Source organism: Oxyura jamaicensis, chromosome 1 (genome assembly GCF_011077185.1).
Source record: "Oxyura jamaicensis isolate SHBP4307 breed ruddy duck chromosome 1, BPBGC_Ojam_1.0, whole genome shotgun sequence".
In the NCBI taxonomy this organism is placed as follows: Eukaryota; Metazoa; Chordata; class Aves; order Anseriformes; family Anatidae; genus Oxyura; species Oxyura jamaicensis.
In genome coordinates, this window is record NC_048893.1 from 92,841,261 (window position 1) to 92,867,417 (window position 26,157).

The 26,157-nt window shown below is 39.3% G+C and overlaps 2 protein-coding genes and 1 long non-coding RNA gene across 8 annotated transcripts in view; 2 read left to right on the forward strand and 1 right to left on the reverse strand.

Annotated features, from left to right (window-relative positions):
• The window catches only part of PROS1 (protein S), a 34,562-nt gene extending 8,894 nt beyond the window's left edge, over nucleotides 1-25,668 (reverse strand). For 3 of the 4 annotated variants that reach the window (XR_004747511.1, XR_004747512.1, XM_035315184.1), the window contains exons 1-11: nucleotides 25,499-25,668; nucleotides 20,078-20,235; nucleotides 18,995-19,019; nucleotides 18,589-18,675; nucleotides 15,011-15,133; nucleotides 14,735-14,857; nucleotides 12,569-12,694; nucleotides 6,076-6,197; nucleotides 3,458-3,576; nucleotides 1,386-1,575; nucleotides 257-424 (exon numbers count right to left, since the gene is read on the reverse strand). Coding sequence is in view for 2 of the 4 variants with exons in the window: in XM_035315184.1 (XP_035171075.1) it covers nucleotides 257-424; nucleotides 1,386-1,575; nucleotides 3,458-3,576; nucleotides 6,076-6,197; nucleotides 12,569-12,694; nucleotides 14,735-14,857; nucleotides 15,011-15,133; nucleotides 18,589-18,675; nucleotides 18,995-19,019; nucleotides 20,078-20,235; nucleotides 25,499-25,577 (1,320 nt within the window). In the remaining 2 variants the exon portion in view is untranslated. The remainder of the gene's footprint in view (nucleotides 1-256; nucleotides 425-1,385; nucleotides 1,576-3,457; nucleotides 3,577-6,075; nucleotides 6,198-12,568; nucleotides 12,695-14,734; nucleotides 14,858-15,010; nucleotides 15,134-18,588; nucleotides 18,676-18,994; nucleotides 19,020-20,077; nucleotides 20,236-25,498) is intronic. The other variant, XM_035315183.1, reaches the window with a different exon arrangement.
• On the forward strand, nucleotides 9,796-24,831 carry LOC118160464. 3 transcript variants are annotated; one of them, XR_004747515.1, is made up of 4 exons: nucleotides 9,796-9,990; nucleotides 20,715-20,807; nucleotides 24,111-24,314; nucleotides 24,783-24,831. It is a non-coding gene; the product is annotated as an uncharacterized LOC118160464 (long non-coding RNA). The 3 variants fall into 3 exon arrangements; XR_004747513.1 differs by having other exon boundaries at nucleotides 24,135-24,314; XR_004747514.1 differs by having other exon boundaries at nucleotides 20,715-20,742; nucleotides 24,135-24,314.
• A 65-nt stretch (nucleotides 25,669-25,733) lies between the features above and the next one.
• Nucleotides 25,734-26,157, forward strand: part of ARL13B (ADP ribosylation factor like GTPase 13B) — a 49,633-nt gene continuing 49,209 nt past the window's right edge. Inside the window, exon 1 of the mRNA XM_035315188.1 lies at nucleotides 25,734-25,890. The gene's annotated coding sequence lies outside the window, so the exon portion shown is untranslated. The remainder of the gene's footprint in view (nucleotides 25,891-26,157) is intronic.

The following is a 26,157-nucleotide window of genomic DNA, read 5'->3' on the forward strand; positions in this document are numbered from 1 at the left end:
GCAGGGAATCTTAAATCTATCTCAATAAACAAGCAATAGAATCCTAAAAGATTAGTCCTTAAGAACTGTGTTTTTCTAACTGAGACCTAACTGAGGATAGTGTACAGAGCTTTCTGCATATTTACTTTCAAAACAGTGGTTAATAACTCCGTTTTCATTTTCTAAATTGATTCTAAGCTGCTACTGTGTCCTGTGGGACTGCTAAAGAAACAATACAAAAATAGTAAGTCTTAATCAACATTACTTTTTTAGTTACCTGTTTAATTAGAGTGTCGCCCACTTTGCGAGGCAATCCTGCAATGTACACCTTAGTTTCCAAGAAACCATGTGACTGTTTGAAGAGAGTTCCCGGGCTGTTAATGTTCATCACTGCTTCTTTAGCTATTTTTACACTGATGCTGTGCTCAAGTTCTTCAACCGATATCTAGAATTAAATATAAATGTTTATGTATACACACACACACAATTAGGATACTCTTAAATGCTCATTTTATATACCTGTATGAAAGTATTACTTCTGTACCTCTAAGTATTTGACTTGTAAAATAGTTTTAATATATTCAGTACTTACAGCACATTTAAACTTGAATCATAGCCACTGTCCATTTCCATTGACACCGCCTAGGAGGATGACCTGGGTGTTTTTATTCCCACCCTACCCTCAGGAAAACACATGCAGCTGATTAGTCAGTCTGCTTTATGCCCTATTGAGCTTGCAAGAAGCTCATTTCTACAATTGTTCTACATCCCATCTATGTCTGGCAGTTCATGTCGCTGTAACCTGCTACACAGGATTGAATCTTCAGATGGGACAGGGACAAAGTAGGTTTAACACGTGTTCCTGCTATTGTGAGGCATAGAAGTGGATTTTTAATCTCATGCAAGTTGTACTAAACTGAAAAAGGTCTATGCAGAATTCTAGCTTCTCTTGGCCCCCTTTAAAAACAAACTTACTGGTATTAATAATATGGTATCGTTTATAGATGGTATAACAGAGCAAGGCCTTTCACCTTAGGTATGCAAGCTCGAAGAACAAGCTGGGCTTCTGGTCTACCAAAAGTAAATCTTGCTTCCTAGGCGACGTGTCTTATTGTTCAGCTCACCCCGCAATCATACTTGCTAATGATCTGCTGCTTCCCTTTTCATGATTACAAAGAATAATTCTTATGCTGCCAGGTAGTGCTAATTCTCATTATCAATGACGAACAAATGCCATGATTTCCCAGCTGTAAGGAATCCTCACACATTTCTTAGTTGATATTTAAATCTGGAATTTGAGAGCATCATTTTAAACCTTTAGAATAGTTGCTTAGTTTCTGCATATGGTACAGAATGTTCCCATAGGGGATTAAAGGGAGGAGAGGAGAGAGGTAAACCCAGCTTACTATATGCCACAGGCCATCATTAATGGCTTTTCCTCCACTGGTGACTTTTGTTCCAAATTCATTCCTGAATTGAATTTCAATTTTTCCATCACGAAGAGCAAGCAAGATCCATGCTGTGCTGTCAAGGGACTCCGCATATAGTATAACTCCCTCTGCATCATACGTCCGGAAATCAAATTCTGCTGAAAATCTGAGTTGTGAAGAAGGAATCTTATTAATAAAGACAGGAAACCTAGGTACTGAAGAGCCTGTGAAAACCTATTAATAAGGTTTAGGGAAAAAAAAAAAGTTAATAGATATTAACCTTTTGGTAACTCTGTTTCTGAGCAGTTGTGATATTTGCTTGCTATTAGTCGAATGCAGAATCTAATGTTGTTCATTTGAGCTTAATGCGTGGAGCTGGGATTTGAAAGAGCTTTGGTTCAGTTCCCAAATCTGTTATGAGCTTTGCCTGTGAAGGATATCACAACCACTTTAGTAAGAGGACATAGATAATATCCTTACTGCATTGCATGGAGATGTGATGTGGGGAAAAATACATGATCTATGGCGTGCTTTACCACAACAGGGCTGCCAAGTGCTGTCCTACAACAATTATGACCTAGCAATTTGCTACAGTTACTGATGACTTTGATAGAGCACTCTTTAATTTGAGAACTTGTTTTCTGGACCTCGGCAGTTGGTTAAACATATGCATAGCACAATTATGATTTATTTACAGTACAGGCTAGAGTAGTAGAGAGTGTAAGTACAGTGAGAACAACCCTCCTCTCCTAGAACTTCTGGGCTAGATAAAACAGATTTAGCATGAAAGGAAAAAACAATGCACACAGAAGTAAGAATTTGCTGAAGACAACAAAAGAAACAAGTAATGGGGCTGTAATTGAGAACTTGATTCGATTTAACTCCCTGTCTTGCTCTTTGTCCGCTAGATGTCAGTCTCTTGCACAGACATACAGAATATCATTCTGTATTTACACGGACACTATTAAGATAGCGTCAAACATTTATCATCTTCGAAAGGTCTTTCAGGAGAGCATTAATGCTAGGTCAACTTGGAAAAATGGCAGAGGAAAAAGTTCTCACTATTTATGTCTTTCTGCAAGGTTCTGAGTCTCTGGGGATCACCAGCTCAATGGCTGTTGCTGCTGTTACTCTTGAAATTGTTCAGTCAGTATGTCAAGGAATGCTGCAATTTCAGCTGCCACTGTGAAGAAGTCCAAGAGTAATAAAGAGGTCACTACCTTTGTCAATTGTTCTGACAGCTGTAAGGGAAATCACACAGATGGTGCTGTAGACAAGGTACTGCACTTTATCAGTGTCCTTGGAACGCTGTGTGAGAGGAAGAACAGGATGGGGGGAGCCTTGGCCTGGCTTTGTTTCTCAGCATTGTCTGTATAGCAGGAGGCAGTTTCTACCCAAAGCAGAAAGTAGAACCACTAACAAACCTAAAGCCATACCCATAGATGAGAATAGAAGCTATACAGTAACTTTTTCTTCTATCATATCTGAATTTCACACTGAGAATTCTTAATGTCTTCTTGTATCTGTATCACTGACTTCCATCTTCCCTACCAACAGCATCCGTAACCAGGTCTGTAATGGCTGGAAGGCTCCAACTTGTTTAGTCGTAGATACGATCACACCATGTGCCAGTGGTGCATGTCTGCCCCAGCTGTGCGCTGTTCCCTGGCTGGGACACAGCTGCTAGTGGCTCCTACCTGCTTCTGAGGTGTCTGGAGGAAACTTGCTGACCTCTTAGTTTTGCCACATAAGAAAGTTGCTGTCTACACTGATGAGGTGTCTCAGGGACACAGTACAATCAATAAGAGATTCTGTAAACCAACTCCAGACACATTACTCTTCCTGTCCGCTTTCAAATGGCTCTGCACTTCCTTAAGTGATAGTATATATAGGAACCTAAGTTAATTCGTCCTCCATATAGAAGTATCTTAACCCATGGGGAGGTGGTGGAGTAATTTATACATGCAATGTACTTTACACTCAGAAAATTAAGGAAAACAAATGTCCATGATTTCCAGGCATACTTTTTTTCAATAGCAAACGCTTACCTGGTGACATTTGGCAATTTGAACTTCAAGTTCACAACAGGAATTGCTGTAAACTGTTCTGCCAGGTAAAGTAGTTCGTTATTCTTTTCTAGGTTCAGTGGGATGCACAGAGGAATAGACTGAAAATAATAGAGAAGAAAAAAGCTGTTAACGTTGTGTTGTGATATTCCATGAAGCAACTTCTGTTGTTGCCTGTTAGCCTTTTTGTTGTTGTTGCATCTTTAAGCAATGGATGGCTTAGCTCACTTTTTAAAAAATTATTTTTAACTCGAATATCTATGTACAAATGAAGTAGTGTTTTTCTTTTTGGTCAAAAAGTCAATTTGTTTAAGTTGTTGAAGGACAATTGAGTTTGAAACAGTCTTGGTGGATTGTAACTATTTAAATATTCAGTTTTTGAATCAAGAATTCTAATCTTGCATCACATCCTTTTCTGTCACCGGGGACCTATGATACCCATCTGCTAGGGTCCTGCCTGGTTCCATTATTAAAGCTGTGTGGAATCTAAACCTGATCAAGTCTTAAAGGGAATGGGGCCAGAGCAGTTTCTTAAGCAGATTTTAAAATAAACAAAAATCACATTTTCTTTATCATTGCTGTTATAAAACTATTCATATCTGTATAGCTTCCAGTACTACTAGAATAATTTATCTGGAATAAAAAGAAGCAATTTACAAGTAGATTCAGTAACAGATCAATATAAAATCTTTGTCTGGCTGTTCACTGAATGTAGTTGTCTTTCCTGAGCTCTGGAAAGGGATGTTGATGCAATCAACAACACTCTTCCTGCTGGAATAGCATTGAATTGATATTTCTGAGAACTGTTAGTGGGGATATGAAGCTCTTAAAGCAGTGTATTTTCAGGAAAAGTATAAAAGAGAAGTTCTAAGTATTTGTGGCAACTGAAAGTCCTAAAACGGCATGTGAAACTGGGATTAATCATAATACTCGATCCAAAGTCAAATGTGAATAATCAGTCACCAAGCTGCAATGGCGGGGGGGGAGAGGGGACAGGGACACAAGGGCTCTTATTCTTTCAGTTATTCAGCTACCTGGAGATTTAAACAGACCTTATATACAGGAATAATGTGCAAATTTAAACTAGTAAAATATTCAGTCAAGAAATCCCTTCTCGGGATTCAGTCAAGAATCCCTTCAAAGATGATGTTGATTTCTTTGTCTTCTGAAACTGATGTTATATCTACAGTTTTGTCTTGAAAGTAAAGCACTCAGATTTGCTTTAGATACAGATAGTTATGCTCTGCATAAGGTGGGAGGACTTGCAGAATATGCTTTAGATTACCTGTCTCCTTGACTAGTTGGAGCCTAAGAACGTCTTTGATCTGGAGCTATCCCTCAAAAGACCTCTTGTTTAATTTTTATATGATGGCAGTATAGCAGTCCTACAGAAGAGAACCAACAAGAATAGGTGTAGGAGGTCTCTTCTGTTCTCAAAATATGCTTTTTGTTTGTTTGGTAAACAGTTTAAATACAGCTCCCAAACTCTGACTTGTGTATTCACGATAAAGCAGTTTTATTAAACGTACAGGTGCTCCTGAATTTTATGGCTACTCCATTTTATGTTTGCCAATATAACTACTCTTTGGATTGCATATATTTTCAACTGATTGAACTATTTTTCCAGTTTAGAAGTCTGAAACTAGCTTCTAAAACTAGCTTCCAGATAAATAGTTAATCACTTTTAAGTAACCGTATTGGAAAAATAACATGTAATGAAACTAGAAGATGCTTTCCTTCCTTCAGGAGAAGGAAAAGGAAATGTAATGAATACAGGGGGTTGTTCAGATATCAAATTTCAGAACGTACAAACAAGTTCTAATACTCACATGCTAGCACTTGTACCAGACCTTGTTCAGGCTGGGTTTAAGCCCAGTTTTATTATACTGTGTTAGAGGTGTTTCTTTTGTTGGCAGTTATCTGAGCCTACCTAGTAAAACAAGTCTCAGCCTGCCTGAACCTTTCAGAGAATACAAAGAACCATTCACAAGAAAATCCCTGTACTGGGATTCTCCAGAGTTCTAAACTTTCTGCTACTAATAAACTGAGCATGAACAGCCTATTTTGTCTGTGAGGTGCTGTTCAATTGGCAAGTTTTACTAAGTGCTTTTTCTTAAGCTATTGCAGATGAAAACTGTGGAAAACAATACAACTTTTTTTTTAAAAAAAATTTTAATCCAAACAGGCAAAGAATAGGGTAATTCTGAAAGAACAAGTGTAAATGTTTGTGCAGTCTAAGGAAAACCTAGGAACATATGGGTAAATGGAATATTTTGGCTCTGAGTAAGCTGAACAGGAATTATTTGTTTGATAGGAGAAAGCTGGAGCTTATTTTGAAAGCAGCAAGAAATAGAAGCTTGCCTAAGCCAGTCTTTCTTGACAGGATTCCTGTAAATGAGCATGTATGAACTGAATGGCATCCAAATCCCTACTGGGTCTGCTTTGTGAGCCAAACCACAGCTCATAGTCCCCAGCACTTTCTCAGCAATTTTGAATCCATTCTCAAATAGCTTCCTATTTTCTTGAATCTAACTCATCCTGTCATCAAGAGATATCCAACTTTGACTTTCCATATGGAATATTACATAGTGCAGTTTTACCTCGCAATTCTTCATGTCCTTAGAGAGTTTGAACCCTTTCTTGCCATCACAATAGCAGCTATAACTTCCTGGAGAGTTTACACAAAGTTGAGCACAAATATCTTCAGTGCATTCATCAATATCTAGGAGAAATAGAAGCATACAGAAAGATTTATTAAGATTATTCATGGTACAGACTGAAAACAAACACACTAATGGAATAATAGACATGATGGGTTCTACAGCATAACATGAATCCAACAGGTGACTGCTGCTAAGCTAAACTAATGCTAACAGATGTCTCCTATGTAAAATTTACAATCCAGAATTACCTGCTGGGTGTATAAGCCCTAGTAATCTGATAAGGGCCTTGTGTGCAGAGCAGGGGAAAAATTGGTCTGATTTGTGAGGCACTAAGAAGCTGAGCTGCAAGGTGGTTGCATTAGTGCAAGAGACCTCAATAAATCACTACCATTTATGGCAGAAATGTCATTCTGGGTCAGACCTTTTAATTTCCCAATGGATATCAACATAATTTAGTCATTGAGAATTTATATGGCAACTGTGTGGAAAAGGGACATGATTTTTTCACATAAGACCAAAATAATTTCAGGGTAAAATACATGCTCTTTTTTTTTTTTTTTTTTTTTAAAAAAAAAAAAAAGTGTTAAAACAACACAATCTTACAAATAACTAAGTTTCAGACAGTATCTGTTTGTGCAGACCAATCTTATTTAAACTTTATGGAAGCTACAGCAACTCCATCTTCTATATTGCAGGCTATACATAATAAATAGTCTAGAAATGAAAGGCTATGTAAAAAGCCAATGTAACTGTTACATTTCTAATACAGAAATGAGCAAAATCTCTCCTGGATAAAGGCTCTGAGGGTGGTTTGGGTCCTCAGATTAAAGAAACTGTAATACTTGTTTTGAAACAAGTGGGAATAAGCAGTTTTGTAATACCATGTGAATTTTAAAAGTGTTCCGTATTATGCTAGGCTTTTCAAGATTAAAATACATTTTTTTTCTATTGCTTGAGAGGAGGAGAAAAAATAAGGAAAAGTTATTGTAAAATCTGCTAGTTTGCAGCCACCATGCCTAACCTCTTTCCGAAACAGTATGCCACGTTTTACAGTCTGTGGATGCTACTCTGATTTCTACTGTTGCTGCAGTTAACTATATTTGCACGCTGCTCAGCCTCCAAGTGCCTGCAGTTTCTACATTACTTAAATGGGCAGCAATTCATGAAAAGGTTGAGGAAACTGACCTTGTAATTGGATGAAGAGTTCCTTATTACTAAAATGTCTTATCTTCCTCACCTTTTCCTTAAATGATTACTGCAAGGGAACTGTGATCAGGTTTTATGCTTCCTCCTGCACATTCTTCCCAAAGAAAAAGCTGAACTGTCCCTTACTACAGGCAATACAGCCAGAGCTAAAGTTCTGGATATTCCTACTGAAATGCTTAGGATGCAATAAAGAAATCTGTTATTGTCTTTGTAGTACGTTCAAGCTGTGCAGAACTCCACACCCAGCTCCACCACCTCCCTTGCTTCCGTTTCACTAAGACAGTGCTCTCTCCTGGAAGGAGATGAGAAAAGAAACCAAGTTCTTGTTGGGAGTTCTCTGCATTATAGTTGTGGTACTTCTAAAAACAGTGAGGTCAAATCACCTGCTCTGCATGTGGTTCCACTGCCTGTTCTGGGACAGCTCGCTGAGGATATACTGTGTCAAAAAGACAAGACCTTATATATACAAGACCTTAAATCTTAGACCAGCAAGTATTGCCGATGGTGTTTTCCTGTTCTGGCAAAAGGTTTCATGTGTATCGAAAGGCAGTTCCTAACAAATAATCAGAGAGTTGATGACTGCAGCTTTCTGGATTGTTCAAATTCTAACTGATCTTAGGTACACAGCTGCAGAAAAAGTTATAGAGGAGATTTTCCTGCTGTTCTTTGATGCTTCAAATGCCTCACGAATCCAAAATCTCAGCTAAGGGAATAAAATAAGTTGTCAATATAGAAATATACTAATGGATGTTGTAACGAGTTCACCTGACAGCATTTTGCAGATCGCTTTTGTGTTGCAATGCCATAACTTGAATTATTTTAAAGTAACAAATGTATAAATTCAATTGTGACTGTGCCTGAAATTGCAGTATTCAGAGGTGAATGTCTGCTAACGTTGAGTTTTTCTTTGCTCAGATTTGAGAAAGCTGTCCTATTAAAATGTGTTACTCTCTACATACATACAAGCAAACTCCTGCAATTGCCAATTACCAACGCTATGCTCATGGCTTGATTCCTTCTTCATTCATTTTGGCCTTTGTCACCTGTAGTACTACTTAGGTGAGTAAGATAAAAGGGTGGGTTGCAATATCTAAGTGCTTATTTTAGAGTTCGAATCATACTTCTTTCCATATGCCTCAGAGATAATGCTCACAAATTAGTCATGCAGCAGGACTTGGTAAGTTAAGAAATGTTTTCTTGGTGCATAATTGCAACTGACCCTTCCAAAATGACCCTTCCATTTCCTCATCTGCAATTAGATCACCTCTCTTTCATTTGGCATGTGTACTCCTTTCCATTTGGAAGTCATTAAACTGTTTATGGTCTTGACGGGTGTTACCTAACGCAATAGATTGCAAGATCAACTTGGTACAAGGAGTTTCGCCGTGAAAGTAATTTTCTAATAACTTCTGGTGACTGGTGGTGTGATGTCCATTTAAAACTAAGGCTATAAAATGATGTGTTACAAGGTCAAGCTGTTTCTGTCACTGTCTTTTTTTTGGCTTGTTTCTTTGCATCTTATCAAACATGCAAATGAGCCAAATTCCAAAACACAGCCTAGGGATGGTATGCAGTGGGTGAGAAGAATGCTTTATCTGTCCTTTCCTGTTCTGCCTGGTTTTGGAAACATAAATTTCATTCTCAGTATGATCATTTGGGGATCTGAATAGGCTAGGAAATCCACCTAGGCCTGCGCACACAGAGAACAGAATGGAAAAAACAACAACAAAAAAACTATAGCTTGCTTCACTGTGGAGATGTAACAGTAAACCAGAAAATTCAATGTCTCTCGAGAGCAGTGAAAGTAGAGAGACTCTGAGAAGCAACTCTTTTCCCAAGCCCTTCCCAGAGGAGCATGATTCTGTACAGACACTTCAGGAGGCATTGCTCCCTGTGGAAGATTCTTTACCGCTTCTGGCACATGAATACCCAGCAGTACAAAAGTAGAACTATAAGCACTAGCTAACCTGGAGCAATAGACTAAAACAGAGTATTGAATTCTGTGAAAGCAGTAGTTCATTTTGAGCACGTTGTTTAGGCCCAGAGCCTGCAGAAAAACAGAAGTTTATGAAGTTGTTATGGAAGCTTATCACACACTGCCTGACAGATGAATTTCTATCATTAAATCAATTATTTGGAGACTTGCACCAGTCTTGGGGGAATGAGGGGTGTAAATTTCCATTGCCAAAATGAACCTAATGTTCAAGAGTAAGGTTTCCCTGCAGAGTGTATAATAGCTGCGGAAGGATAGGCAAGCTTCTGGGGTAGTTATGAAAGTCTCCTTCCTCAGCAGTTGTTCTGCAATCCCTGATCGGTCCAAATGAATCTTCCCATGCAGAGCTAATTGTCCTGTTATAGAAATGTTGACTTGCACAGGCTGGAGGAGATGAGGGTATTTTGTTTTGCTGTTAATTACGCTAAAAATATCCTACTTTTTTTTTTCTTCCAAGTTGTATTCAACATCTTTGCATGCTTGTTTGAGCAATTTCAAAGGCTTCCCTCATATCCGTCCAAATGTCAGTCCCAGATCATAAAGCAGTCAGCTGAAGCTTCTCATGCAAACCCATGAATCTGAGCAGCATCCTGGGTTCATACAGCTGCTTTCAGTAGAAGACTGAAATAACGTGCTTTGGATAAGTTGCTAAGGTATGATAAAATTGGCCATAAAGGAGCTGCAAACCATGTCCTAGAGGGGAGGTGTTCTATATGCTGCTAGGGAATCAGTAATTTCCCCAGAGCATGGATGCAGGTAAGCGGCATCTTGTGCGTGTTAATCAGTTCATGAGGGAAAGGGAAAGCTTTATTCCTTGTCTCAGATTTCCATACCAGGTGCTAGGGTGAACTAATACATGGAATGCAGATATGCTCTGTCCTGTTTGATTAACTGGTTCAGTCACCTCTTTAGGAGGAGTTCCCCATCCAGAGAAGGAAGAAGAATAGGGGGAGAGGCATCCCAAAAATGTAGGTAATTCTTTAAGTTATGGGTTTAGCATGCTTTGTCTCTTAGACACTGACTCAAAGCCAGGCCCAACTAACACAGTAAGCATACTTCTTCCTTCATTTTTTTTGGCTGAGTGGTCAAAATTGCAAAAGGTATGAGAAGTTGAATTTGTATCTCAAGTTGTATGACTTCTAGGGAACAAAGACTTTTTCCACCGACAGTGTCTTGTAAAAGGTAGGGATGAAGAACTGCAGCCAACTGCTCCCAGGAGTTCTTGGCAAAAAGAAGTCTTTTCCACACTATTGTAACTGTCGTCATAGAGATGCATACATAATTATATGCAAACCTGATTTTCTTAGTAAGAATGATTGAATTTTGCCACCTACGTGTAACATGGCAATGAAGAACTAATGTCATTTAGTCTTTCTGGAAGGCTACATTCCTGTCTGTGTGTACAATCCTTAGATAGGATTTGATGACTCATTTAATATGGTTACAACCAGATCTGAAAGCTTAGAAGCCTTATGCTCCATCCAGGAGGTAAAACTTGCTGGTTTAAAAGTCCTCGTCTTGCAATCTTTTGAGATCCCAGTTTCAAAAGAAAAATAATACTTAAATTCAATTGGATGCAGCCCACGTATCTGCAGAGAGTAGTGAGAATTAGATTAATTACGGTGAGGTCTTTCCCATTCCAGCGCATGTCATTCAAAATGGGACACACAACTGTCAGTAAAATTGTAATCCTGTAGTAATTGGACAAAGAGCAGATGTCTGAATATGTAATCATTACCATTATGCAAAGCTTTGTCACAGGAATGCTGCATGAAAAGCCATGGAGCAAAAGATTCATAGCCAGCAAGAAGCTGCTTTTGTGTCTGTTTGAACAATAACACAGAAGTAGCATTTAAAATAAAAACCAGTCACTGATGTATTTTTCTTAAAGGCAACATCAAAAATTTCCATTCATAGCAAAACTCTTAAAAGCTCATTCTCTCTTCAATGACTGAAATTTGATTTCTGATTTGTGTACTAAACAGAAACTTTGTCAGGTATAGTGAAGTAAAGTACACTGCAGGAGAACTGTGCAAATACTTCCAGTACTTGAAAAGGTTATTTTATGGTGCTCTTTGTCAGAACAGTTTCTTGCCACTTTACCACAAATTATCAGTACTTTTCAACTTTGCCATAATCGTTACAGAACTTTGTCTTGAGGGTTTTTCTTCTCAATTTTCATTTCAGAAAATAATACTCTTGAGAAAATATTCTTTTGATGTACCTCTTTTTTTTTCTCAGTAGCTTTTCTTCTGGATGGAGAATTTTTTTCACTTTACATGTGGGGTCTCTGAAATATATGTATGTGTGTGTATAAATATTTATTTATTTATTTATTTCATGCAATTGTTGTGCTTTCACCTCCAGCCTAGAATGGAGATCAACCAAATCTAATGTTATTAGTTTCCAACATAACTAGAGAACCCAAGGAAGGTTTAGACAACTTAATGTTATTTAGAATTTCACTAAATACAGTGAAAAGCTCTTTACAGTATCTTAAGCTTTCCAGTACCTTAAATCTAAGGACATATAAAGGACAGAGAGACTGAGTCCCTGGCCATGAGAGCTAAATAAGCACCTAAACAGCCTATTATGTGGATATAGAGAAGCTGTTTAGATTTTGGAGACCAATAAATAAAGTATGGCTTTAATTTCTGCTGATTGTCTCCTTATAAATATTTTTTAAGTGTCTCAGCTGGTTTGGAATTGCTGAATAAGTACTTTTAATTGCTTTTCCTATAACCTACCTTGAGTTAGGGGTATATATTAAAGTGGCTGATGTTAAATATTCCATCCTTATAACTGTAAGGATGCTTAAAAACAGGGTATAAGACTCTCTAGTAATGTCCAGATGCTTAACATGTTGCTTCAAGTTATCTGAAAGAAACTTGCTTGCTGGTTTGAGAGCTAGGACAGAAAGTCCTCTCTACAATGGGACAGGTGACATTGCTCATATGAACTGATGAAGTTTTCTGGCATGCAGCAGACACAGGGAAATACATGGTAATCCCCGAATTTCTGGGAGCAAGTCATTGCAACTGCACATACTGCATAGTATCGCCTGCTTGGGCCCTTGAAAGAACAATTGAGTCATATCACAATAAACAATATGAAGATTATTCAATATACCACTAAAAGAGATGCTAGAGTTCGCTATAGCAGTACACTCAAAAATGAAAAGAGAAGGAAAAAAAAGATAAGGAGGGAGGGAGGCACGTGGGACAGACCTACCTTCACAGTTCTTGGACGTTGAATTATACGTGTAGCCTTCCGCACACTCACATTCATATTTCCCCAGGGTATTCTTACAGATGGCTGTTCCACAGATGTTCGGGTGTAATGCACATTCATTTATATCTAGAAATACAAACAAGTTACTAAAAACAAGTTAATGTCTTGCATACTATTTTTCCCTAACCAAAACTGTAAGAACTTAGTGAGGCTGGCAAACTGGTTTCCTTGCTAGGTTTGTCACGATTTTATAGCAGACAATAACTACAGCAGTAAAGACTTCTAGAGGTCTGTGAAAGGCATTTCTGTATGCCCTCAGTGAAAATGAATTCTCTGCCTGCCTACCTTTAACGTTTTCTCATGTGTTCTGAGGGTAACAGGAAAAGAGATACACGTCTAGGAAGGCAATAAGGGAAACAGTGCACATTTCCTAGAAACTAAACCACACTGCATAATAAAATCTTATCTTATAAAAAGACAACCAGAAATACAAGAAATAATTCTATCAGTTTCTTGCATGCTACGATCAATTCATGTCACAATCTTCTTTGAATTGGCTATGTTGACAGGTGTTCAAGTCATTCACTGCTTCTCCATCCTTCCAACCATTTTAGTGTCTATCTCCTGTGTTGTTTCCAATTTTTCAATGTTGTTTTCAAAATGCAGATGTGACAAATGGATATAACATAGAGAATCAATCAAACTAAATGTCTTGTGGACAGAAAAATAACAGATCCCTGGTAGTACTTCAATTCCCACTCACACGTGCAAGGATCATTCTAGTTTCCTCCACGGTTTTGTAGTAGTTGTTGAAATAGCACTGCATGGGGAGAACAGATTCTGTTACCCGCTTGTGAGGACTCAAAACATTTATGAAGTCAAAGCTGTCTAGAATACAGTCTATTTTTTGTCGTTTGCTTTGTGCACTTCAAATTTCTCAGGGTATAATTTTATAGTTGGACATAAGGAAACACAAATCCAATTCATCAAATGACCTAACTGGTACTCAAGCTGTTTAGTTCTTACTGTTATTTGCCAATCTGATAGTCTTTGAATGATCAGTAGTCAGATTTGTACTTACATCACTACCGAAAATAGTGTAAAGCTCTACTTCTCTGTGAAGAGTGTGTGTGTGTGTTGGCTGGTTATTTCACTTTGTCTGTTACTCATTGATTCTAGTGTTAACTGAAAAGAACTAGCTCTTTTTTAGCCAAGCGTTATGATACACTAAAATTTCTGTCTCATTGATCCACATTGTTAAACTGTTATTTTTCTTTTTTTTTCTTTTTTTTTTTAAAAAAACAAAAAACACTTTCCCAACATTTTTGCAAGAACTGCAGAGATTCTAACCAGCATATCTGCTTGCCCTATTTGACACACCAGCCATCTTATGTTCTTCTGGAATTTCTTTTGAAAGTATTCGTTCTCAAAAATATAGAGACTAAAGGTAGAGACACTGGCAGATGCCCCTCAGGTCTGGCTTCCTAAGTTATTTGACATTACCCAAAACTGTTAGCACAGTTAGGGGGGAAAAAATGTTGAAATGAAATGAGGTTACTTTTTTTTTTTTTTTTTTTTTTAGGTACAGGGAAAAATTATGCTGGGTGAGTGAAAGAGAAACCTTTCTCTCCATAAAGAGCATTTTCAGATTCATTAATAATTTATTCTCCAATAAACTTACAAGCTCTGAAAAAAAGGGCATCACAAATTAGGAGTGACTAAGCCTAAATCAGTGTTTATCAGAGAGGATTTCAGTGGTAACAGTGTTAGCTGGTTGCACCACTCTATATTCTTGTTTCAGCATGCCTAAAGGATAAGTGAAACTGGTTAGTGTTCAAAACACCCTTTACAATGCTCTAATAAGGAATTGGTATCTTGTATCACAGTATCAAGCTTTTTTCCATCTCTTTTCTATTTTTATTTTTTATTTTAACCCCGGGTTGTTTTAACCACCTCAGTTCCTTCATCTTTTTCACTATACAGTTGCACAAATGTTTGCAGTGGTAGGATGAGGAGCCAGGCTGAAGCAGGCCTGTTTCTGTCATGGGCAATGCAAGCTTCTGCTGACTTAGAACATTTGTGGAACTACTAGACTACTTTTCCTCTATAGCTCAATGGGCAGTGTACTGTTAGGTAATGAAATTCTCCTTAAGACTCACTTCATACCTTTGCAGACACGTTTATTTGAAAGCATGAAGTAGCCATCTTCACATAAACAACGGTAGCTTCCAGGTAAATTAGAACAGCGTTGGCTACAACCTCCATTGAAGTCTTCACATTCATTTATATCTAGAAGAAAAACAAAATAAAAATCTGCTCAGGGGAAAGCAATCATTCACACCTCTGTGATTGTAGGTATACTTAAAGATCTGATAGTATTTAGTGTTTCATATGTAACTATGTTCCTGAGAACTGAGATTGTAAGGAGATTAGAGACTATACCTTCTTCACAATTCTTTCCTTGCCATCCTGGTTTACAGATACATGTGTATTTGGCTTGTCCATCTATGCAATCCTTATATCCATCTATGTGGCACGGCAGAGGGCTACACTGGTTTGAAATTTCTGTGGGAAGAAAATATTAGAAATACTTATTTCTGTTTTTTTTTTTTTTTTTTTTTTTTTTTTTTTCCCTTGAGGATAGATTTAGTTACCACAAATTTCAGTAGAAATGCCAAAGTTTCAGCACCAAAAATTCAAGAATACAATTCAAGTGATCATTTCCTCCATTCAAGGAGGATCATGTTCAAGAACCTTATACCTCAGGTTGTCTTTGCTACCCAGGTTCTTTGGGTAGACTGGATATGTCAGTATCTAACAACGTCACCTTTCTCAGATACTAACTTATATGACAAACCAAAATTTGGATTGGAAAGAGCAATTGAAGACTCTTTATGCATAGTGCCAACATTTCAGAAAGGGAGGTTCAAAATACATGATTTGGGGCAGAGAACAGAATTCACTGTCTTCTTGCTCTATCCAAAATACATAAGGTCTTTTAAGTTTTCCCACCTTTTTCATAAATTTACATAAGCAAGCTACATAAGGCAACCTCACATTTACTTTTCTTGAATATGCTGGTAGCTTTATGGATTATTTTTCTGCAGACCCCTCATAATTACAGATATGTTGTTTCTACTTCAAAATTACGTTCTTGTACAATTCTGGGATGTCATTTTGAGGCACACTTTCTAAAAAACAAGCAACAAAAAACAACCTAACAACAACAACAACAACAAAAAAAACACTAAAAGGACAGATGGAATAAAAAGGAAGGATTTTATGATGTTCAGATTCAAGAAAGCAGCAGGAGAGGCAAGTGTTCCTGGAGACTGAAAGTTGCTGTGATTCTGTTACTAAGGCCTCATTGGATTTCTTAGATGTTTCTTACTTCACTGAAAAAAAACTGAAGTGATATCCATAGAATTATATGTTTAACCTTCTGTGAGAAAGAAAGCTTAACAAAATCTGTGTTAGTATATTTGCCAATTAAATCTACTTCTAATTAAATTCTGCTGTAAGTAAATCCCAAACCTTGCAGGTCAGGTAAGCTCCAAAACTAAACAGAATCTTTAGAATAACTACTGCATGTTATTTAATATTCACGTTGCAGACCAAATGACTCCAGTTGTGGGTGAAGATTGACAGAACAATTTGTGAAGAAGAAATAAAAGGAATGAGCTTGATGTATGATTCTTGTCAGAGTAATTTCCATTTTTAAGTTCTACAACTTTTTTTTCTTATTTTCTGCTTTTGTAGGTCAAGCAACAAGTGTGTGAACTATGTTTGGTACAAGCAAAGCATTTCATAAGGAATAGATGTAGAGGATACCCTTAGAGCATGCAACTGCAGAACACAATTGAGCGTAAATGTTTCTGAGCCGAAAGCAGTGATGGCTTATGAGAGAGTCTGAACTGAGAGAAGATGGATGAGGTTGTCAGTGCAAAGTATATGTAGATGGAATAAGGTGAATTAAGCATTCAGAAGGGAAGAGAACTGGGGAAAATTAGCTTAAAAAGGAGAACTGCTAAAATATGCTAGAGGAGGAAGACAAGACAGGATGAATAGGACTGGACAAAGAGTCCACGTCCATGGACATCCATGTCCAAATATCCATGGATGACTGATTTAGTTGCCACAGAAGGGACAGTAACGAAGCAACTGCTTGTTCCAAAAGTGGGCTTGGTGTTCCTCGTTTCCCAGTCTGAGGGACCTTCTGACCTACTAACCAACAATGCTTCTTGAGAAACATTTGTGAAAAGAATTAAATGTCAGAAGATCCACTTAGCTTCCAGTGGAAAGGGTAGGTGGCAAGAAACGTATGCTTGTACCTATATCTTCTACCACTCAGAATCTTTGGTATCCAGGAGATGTGTCAAGGCAAGCTGATAGATGTAAATTTTTTTGTTTTGTTTGTTTGTTTGTTTTTAAGTGCTTACTTTCAAAAGAAGTATGCAGTTACATGATACAGATGTTCAGGAACTTAATGATGCAGCTTAGATACTTGCTTGGATTAGAAATATTTAAGAAAGGGTCTTCTATCTGAAAATAGTAAAATTACTCAGTTCTCAGTTCTGTTTGCACTGTTACTTTTTTCCTCCATTTTCCATCTTGAGATTCAAACAAATCATTGAATTATAAACTGTTTGTTATAATTATTTTTTTTCTCATTAGGAAAATCAGATTTTTCATTTTGACACTATCAGAACAATTTGGATAAATAAGCTCTGAAAGACCAAACTTTTAAAATGAAAAAATGTTTGATATTCACTATCACTAAACATTTGCCTCAATGAATACACGTTAAGAAAAAGTGATAGTCTTCATGGGAACTTTATATCCTGCTCTCTCAGCAGTAGTTCTTTTCCAGAAATGCTCTGCATAAAGTCCTCTGAATACTCAGGCCTTAGAAACACTTGACAAATTTATTCATACTCTCTCAACCTTTTTTTTCTCTCGTCCTTTTTCCTGGTGACTGACCAATAGCAACAGATTTTTTTTTTCTTTGATTTTATTATGTGAACCCAAATGGAGAAATACAATGAATATCAAGTAAACTAGTTTTCACTGCGTAATATGGAAACACTGCACGTTCACGCAACTCTGCTAGATTCTTTCCTCCCAGGACCTTTAATGAGTGAGAACGAGTGATGTGAATGGGAGTACATTTTAGTATGTGACAGCAGGCACGTTGGCCAAGTGATCTGGAAAATATGTTCATCCATGACCATGTGCAGTGTCATTAAGGACTGTTTTGTCTTCTGTTGTTTTCAGTGACAAAAACAGGGTCAGATGCCTAAGGATAAGAAGCCTTCTTTGATGTATCTAGGCTGTAAAGGTTTATGAGGTTTAGAGAGATGTTTCTCCTGTGACAAGTAGGGAATATGGTATATATGCTTCCTATGAATTCACTAGAGAAAGATACAGTTCACACTGAAATTACATATTGGCATAAAAACTAGGTATTTGAGCAACATAGCACATTTCTTGCTTTGTAACCTTCTTGCCTCTGAAGTAATTGTATCTTCTAGCTACTCTTTGAATTTTTCAACTGGTTATGTTACCCACAATGTAAAGGGCTACAGCATAACTATGGGCCAAAAAGCAGTACAAAGACAAATTTACCAGGTGGTCTCTTCCCTTAGCTGACCAAACAGGACCTACTAGACAGAAAGAGTTAGGCATAATTACTAAAGATGTGGCAGTGTGCAGAGGACATACAGGGGAACACTGGTGAGCTGAGGCAGCTAACTGATTCTGGAAGAATTCTGCCTTCCATTTTGCAGTTAATTATGTTTCTTCTCCACTATGCTTTATAAAATTAAAACCAGTCACTTATACCTCTTACTCTCAAAACACTACCACCTAAATTTTTCATCAATTTATGTTCCAGGTAATTGTGTTTGCCTGAGTTAATACGGAGAATTCTCTTCTTCTACCAATGTGAACTACTTTTTTGCCAGGCACACATGTTCTTAGATGCAAGTGCGTTAGGTAAAGTATCTAGCAGCAGTGCTTACCATTGACGCAAGCCCTCAGGTCAGCTGGAGAATCTGGAGTAACTGCAGTAACCCTGAAAACCCCTGCTCGATGGGAGGCAAGGCAGCCTGCAAATGTAAACCCACATGATACAAACACTCACTTAGTCTGAAATTATAACAGCTTTGCATGGCATCTTCAAAGAGTTTGTTCTCACAGCTTGAATCAGAAAACTTGTCTGAGCATATTAAGGACAGCTGATCACAGACCAACCTTCTGAGTGCCTCTGCTGGGATCTAAGCACAGTAAACTGCCAAAGAGCTACTATGCATTATCATCAGCATGGAAATCATTCAAATGCTATGGGCAGAACAACAAAACTAGTATTATCCAAATAAGAAGGCCAGTGAATGACATACTAGAGTTGTTCAGGTTTCTTGTACTTACTTAAATATTTGGGATAAAAATACTCCTGCACAAAGAAAAGAAAAACAACGAGTAAGAAAAAAACAAAGGTAGATAGAATTAACAGCAAAATACACTGAACTATAAAAGAAGCACGAAAATCACTTTTGACTCTTAGAATATATACCAAGTTTTCTGTATCACTATTGTTTTGGTTAAAACAGCAGATTATTTCCTAATAGAGGACTCAGTGGAGAGAAAATTAAGATTCTGCACTGAACTGGACGCTTTCAAAGTGTCAATGAAAATGAATTGGATGTCAAAATGAATTGGATGTGAAAATGACTTTGAAAACTGTCTGTTAGAATGGAAGGATCTTGCCCAATATTATTACTGGATAGAGAGAAGTCTCCTTTATTTCCATTCTTAACCCCCCAAATAAACAAACAAATGGAGTAGGTTGAACGTTTCACTAGCAGTTCATTTCAAATGAAGTGAAAAGTGTTACTAAAACAGATTTTTTTTTTAAGACTGATTACTGAAATTAATTTTTGTACTTTAATAATCAGTATATCCAAATACATGCAATGTTATCATGGACAGAAGATAGACCTGTTGCATAGTTTGCAAAACAAGAATTTTAATCACATATATTTTGTACGTGGTAATCCTTTCACAGTACAAAGCTCCATAAAATATACTTAATGCTAAATAACATGCAGTGGGAATGAACTGAGAAACAGTGTCTTCCCTGTTAGGAAAAAAGCTCCCAGTAATAAGTTCAATCCCTTCATTAAAAGGGCTGCATTGCTATGCCTTCTCTGTGTAAAATTTTAATTGAAGCCAACAGGGTTTCCCCACATGGAATGCTTGCAGACAACTGTGGCCTAAAACTGGTGATCCGTAGTTGAATTTAAAATAATATCTACTCAACTATTCCCTTTGCTCATACGGTCTTCGTTATTAATTGTGCACATTCTATACACAAAAGACTTTCAAGCCAGTTCTTGGACTGCAAGTTTTTTTCTTGCTGCTGTTAGCTTCATGGTGTGAATTCTGTGTAATTCTAGCTTTCCCACTGCAAAGTATTACTATCTACCTCATAGATATTCATGAGATACTTACAGTTTCAGGATTATTTTCAAAGATTTCCCTTGCTTCTTCTTTATTGCATAATTCTTCAATACACTCTCTCTCTAAATTTCCCTTTTTACTTTCTTCCATAAAAGAATTTGCTCGACGTTTCCTCACCAGGAACTCGGAGGCATACCGCTGGGACAAAACTTAGTAGAAACAAAGGAGCTCTGTTATTTATTTATTTTTAAATGCTGAGAAATGCTGTAAACAGGAAACAAATACAGGGCTTTAATACAAAAGAAAAAAAGCTTACTAATGAAGTGGCAGTTTACTATGATATTGAAAAACATGATCAAGAGCATTGCAGGACTGGTTTTGGTATGTATGCTAGCTGTTTCTGACCTAAAAAAAAGCCAAGTCACCATAAAAAGTTCATACAGTGCTATGCCTGAAGCACAGTTTAAATGTTGTATGCAGGACAATACATCTTTAGCTACAGATACTGTGAAGTGAGATATGTGACTGACTAATGGGTAAAATGCCCTTAAGCCTTTTATGTTGCCTCTCTCATTGACCTAGAAGTACATTTTCTGATCCTGTTTCACTTATGTGAGACCAAAAATGCGTCCTATAAAAACAGGCTACCTGTTATATATAATTAACATAAAGCCATTTTATTTTTCAGAACCACAAAGAACATGTCAAGTTACAAGGTGAGAATGATACTCTGAGAAATACCAAGGCAGAGAACCTACAAATACGTTCACATTTTACACAGGTACAACAGAATCTTAGTTAACTTTTGTATTTCAGATCCATTGTGTTATGTGTCGTTCCTAATTTTCACGTATCTTGTTATTGCTGTCTTATTGACTCTTACACAACTGGTGAAGAAGTGAGTTGGGAAATTGTATTAAACAGAAAGATGTCTGTTTGCTTCCATGTTCTTTGCAGAGCACACAATATTACAGGAACAGCAACTAAATTAGACTGCCTCGTTGATTTTATTTTTGGACTTGCGGTGCGATTAAGAGAAAAATGGATGAGCATAATTGGAAGAAGTCCAGCTCGTAGGGTTAAAGAGCGTGGCTGACATATGTTAACTAGAGAGCTTGGCACTTCTGTACTTGCCCTCCTTTTACCAGCTTTCACACAACATAACCTCTCAGACCAGGATAACTGCGTGAGGGTCACAACACCTGCAGTGCACACCAGACACAGTGTAGTTGTGTACTTATCTCCAGTCTGTGGAGATTGATTTAAGCAGGCATAGTCAACTGAGAATTGTTTATGTTCATGTAATGCCTCAGACCCAGGGCACCATGCCAGCACACCACTATACAGTCTCCCAATGCACTGACAGGAAAAAAAAAGTTAAAAGGTTTATTAGAAGGAGCAGCTAATAACGTCCAGAACTTGAAGGCAGAATACCTTTCAGGTGAAAGGTATAGCTCAAAACCAAACCACCCTACACCCTTTACTAAAGTTCTCTATCAAGTGATGATGAGAACTCTGGAACGTTTCAACACTGGATCATGACCTGAAGAAACCTTTCTGTTACAGCATCCTAAAGGTATTCGATGCAGGATAAGACTGCAGTTTCAAACTGATTTATTTGCTTGACAAGACTAATCTTTACAGTAAGGTAATAGGTAAGACTTTCTGAGGATAAGGCAGGCCTCCTACAGCATACCTCTGAAGCACACCCTTATCTCTGAAAGCAACCAGCAAGATGCTCAGAAGTGCAAGGAGAAGAGGTCAGCTTGTGTCCTTCTCCACTCCTGAATATTTCAGCAGGCATTAGTCTGGAATTGGAGGATTCCTTCTTTCTGACAGACATCATTCATCTACGTGGAAGTCTTACTGGAGAGCGGAAAGAACTGTTGGGTGAAGACTGAGCCAAAAGAAAACTGCTCAGGGAAAGAAAAGGCTCACCTTACTTTCTAAGCCCCTGTCCCAGAGGTAAATTCTTGATGCAAAAGAAAAGCCTCAAGCTTGCTGTCTTCATCTGCTGCTTCCCGCTCTCACAAATGTTAAGGTATGGCACAAGTACATCTTAGAGGCTACTAACACGTTTCAAGAGCCAGAGTTGGATTTTCTAGTTGTTGCTCATCCTTTACACAGCAGTTAGGAGGGGCAGTGACTTGAAAACTGCTGCAGCCATTCATTTCCTGAAACTTTTCTCTCAATTCACAAAACCACCACTTCCACTGCCAGCTGTGAGACTGTCAAAAAGCATAGCAATCAAGATCACAGGACAAGAATTGCCCTAAGAACTCTTTTAAGCCCGAAGCTGCACAGGAAAGCACACCCAGAAAAACAATTTGGTAATTTGTTTTTCACCAACTGTTGCTAGTAGCATCATTTTAATTAATTTGGGTAAGTGTCCATAGTTGTTACATATGAGCAGACTAACAGGGAGGATGAAGTTAGTCCATCTGTTCTAAGTAATAGGAATGACAAAAAAAAAAATGGAAAACTGTGTGTAGCAGTAGTAAGGCCTGGACTGCAGTACAAAGCTCTCTTGGAAGGTCTTAACGCACAAGGTTCAGGTAGATGTGATTATGCTGGCAGAAAAGAGCTTTAACCACTTTATGCTATTGTGAAAGACAGAATAAGCGTGCAAGCAGAAAAACCTCTCCTGCTGACTGTTTATATTATAGGTTATGACCACTGCAAGCATGCTGATAGAGCTTTGGGGCAGAGGCTCGGTGCTGAAAATGAGTCCTAATTCACAGCTGACTTTAAGCAATCTTATTTTGACCTTTTAGCGACGTCATTTTCATTTTGACATGCCTTTTCAATAAATAACGTGCAAGAAAATTCCAAGTATGATGTGCCTGGGGATGTTACACCAGCTATAATGCTACCTACCTGTTTTCTATACAGTAGGGTAATGGAAACAGCTCTATTCCTCTACAACACAGCAGCTTTGCCTCCTCTTAAGCTGATTTCCTACAACTTTTGAGTGTAAATAAGATATGTAACTCACTGTAAATACCATATTTTTACTGTAAATGCTTCAATTCACATGCACAGATTTAGTCTATTTACTCAACTGGTCTTTCCTTACAAGGATAATGATAGGACTTCTATTAGGAAAAAGGAAATAAACAAACAAACAAACAACCTCATGGCTATTGCTGCCAGGCTGATTACAGGAAACTCCAGTGAACTTCTGCCCCTGCCAAACCAATGGTTAACCCTTAATGATCTCAGTGTATTTCATTTAAATATCACTGAAGCTTCATGGAAAACCTGACTGCACAGTTTCAGCTGGTGCTGTACAGGCACAGGGCAGTAATCCTTTATCAAACACCTTTAAAAAGAATACTCCTGATAAAGAAAAAAATGGGCCAGAGGATGAGACTGAGCGGTTCCTTACAGCTGTTTTGTAGTGCACGTACAGCCATAAACCTGCCTTAAGTGGGCTAGTTAAGTACAGCTTAGAGCTGCTATCCAACGCCCAAAGGTATTGCAGCCTGCTAGTGCCCTCTCAGAACCTCTGAAGACTGAGCAAAGTGAATAAAAATTAAATGGGATGCCGTTCTAGATAGTGGGGTCACCTTATTTGTACAGCTATTGTACTGCAATCAGCTCTGCAATTCCAGCAACCAGAGTCTTCTGAAATGTTCATCAGTGACATAAGGTGACCAACAAAATAAAGCCAACTGTCTGCTAATGTTTGCCAGTTCTCCGTCTTATCCAAAGCCCGTCCTTCATGGGATGTTGGCCTGAATACAGCTGCAGTAGGTCATATACCTGACATCAGAAGCCAACATAGCAATGGACGATTTCCTAGCTTCAGAAAACCACAAAGGAAGTCCTCATTTTTTCCAAATCAAGTTCTTCCGACAAGGGGAGCAAAAGATACCTATTTATATGCCCCTCGATGCACATATCCAGGCACGTGCATGTGTTTAGACCATGTACTATTGTGATCTTCAGTTCCAAACACCATGCAAAATATCTCCCTGGAGGAGCAGCAACAATTAGTTTCTAAACTATTCAACTGTTTATCCTGCTTTCTAAACATTTGTAATAATTAACCAAGATAGCTCTTGCTCTCGGATTCTTGCAGACTAACGCCCTGATCCTGCTATAGGATGTATAGTGGACATGGATTTCACACCGAGGTCTGGATATTGACCGATCTGTCCAGAGGGACCAGGTACCATTCCCGTGGGTAACGACTGCAGGCTACAGGGATCACAGGCAGACGGTGTGGATTAGAAGAACATCATGATAACGCATACGTTTAGGACAAGTGGTTGAAGTTCTCAAGGTTTGTATGTGAGTCCTTGATATTGCAGGTGTCTTTTTTTAAAGCTTCTTAAGGTAAAAGAAAACCAGTAAGTAGCACCTGTAGGACCATAAAGAAGCCCTTATTTACTTCTTCCTAACACATTAAAAGATTTTTTGTAAACCTAAACATTTAAGCTGGCCAACAGCAACATTTATTAGGCTTTTAACTCATTCTATGCTGTTCACTGTAGCAAGTTATTACTGCGAGAAGGAGTTTAGTTTAAAATTGATCGGCCATTTAGATGAACAAGAACAGCACAAGTAGCTTTTTTAGATGCAATAAACCCTGAAGATTTGCTCCTCTTTGTCCTTCTGGGACAAAGGTTGGTTCTAAATTGATTTCTGTCTGTTTATGGTAGAAAACTGCAGATAAGCATCTTTCCTTTATGCTTATTGTATGGTACAAGCTGCTGTACTAAGATCTGTTTTCTTTTTTCCCCCATCACAGAAATCCCTGGCATTGTTCAGAGCTGGAGAGGGGAAACTGGAGGACACGAACCGCAGATATTTCACAAGGCTATGACAACTTCTCTGTTCAGAGAAAAGAAAGCTGGCAAGGTATGCAGCGGAGGAGGTAAACGGAACAGAAAGCATTATGAAACCAGGAGAGAGGGACGTGACGAGAAAGGTTTATTTTTAGGATCCCTTGGAAACTAGTTTATAAAGCGACCTCTTATCTTTCCGTGCAGCTCCCTTCGCAGTCCGCATCCCGAGCACTCAAACAGAAGCCTGAATAGCAAACATGGGTTGTTTCTCCTGCCTGATTAATGATTAGTGAGGCGCGGCAGGAAGGGGCCGCTTTGCGCTGCGGGTCCGGGCGCCCCAGATAGGCGCTGCCTTGGTGCGCAGCCCAAAGGCTTCAGCAGGGAAGGGCAGCGCGGTACAGAGGATGAGGACGGTTGGAAGAGACCAAGACCACCTGGTGCAACCCTCCCCCTGCCACCACTAAGCCACGTCCCCAAGCACCACGTCCAAGCTCTCCTTGAACACCCCAGGGACGGTGACTCCACCGCCTCCCTGGGCGCCCCGTCCCAGCCCTGAGCAGAAACGTCTCCTCGTTCCCACCCTGAGCCTCCCCTGGCGCAACCTGAGGCCGTTCCCTCGGGTCCTGTCGCTAGTTATCTGTGAGAGGACCCCCACCCCCGGTCCCCCCGCCCCACTCACAGGTCGCGGCCTCCGCCAGGGCGGCGAGCAGCGCCAGGCGGGCGAGCAGCGGCGGGCAGCGGCCGCCCCGCGGCCTCATGGCTGCGGCGGGGAGCGGGGGGCGCCGGCTGCTCCGCGGGGCCGCCCGCTGAGGGAGGGAGGGGCCGGGGGCGGGCCGCGCCGCAGGCCGGACCGGCCGCTGATTGGCTGACGCTCCGCGGGCGGAGCCGCTATTGGCCGGCTTGCCCCTCCTCCCGGCTCCGCGCCCGGAGCCTTTTTGTCCCTCTCCCCGCGCCGTGAGCGGTAACCAGGGGTTACCGGGGCCTGCTTACGCGGCCCCGCGGCCCCCGAGGGGGGCGGCCCGGTGTGACGGCGGGCACGTGACCGCGGGGCAGCCGGGGCCCGGGACGCCGGTATGGGGGGGGTTGGGGGGGGGCTGGGGGAGCTGGGCTGGGGCCGTTGGGTCGCCTAACGGGGGGGCTGCGAACAGCCGTTACTCTACGGCGTAGGTCTAGAGCAGGTCTTTGCTCTAGAGCGTTAGCGGTTAATTCGGTTATCTCATGGTGTTCTTCCTCGCCGTAGCGCTTTGTCCGTTTCCTTCCTCGCAAACGGGGTTCTTGGCGTTCTTTGTCCCGGTAATTGCGCTCGGTTGCTACCTGGGCGTTACTGCCGTCGGCCTA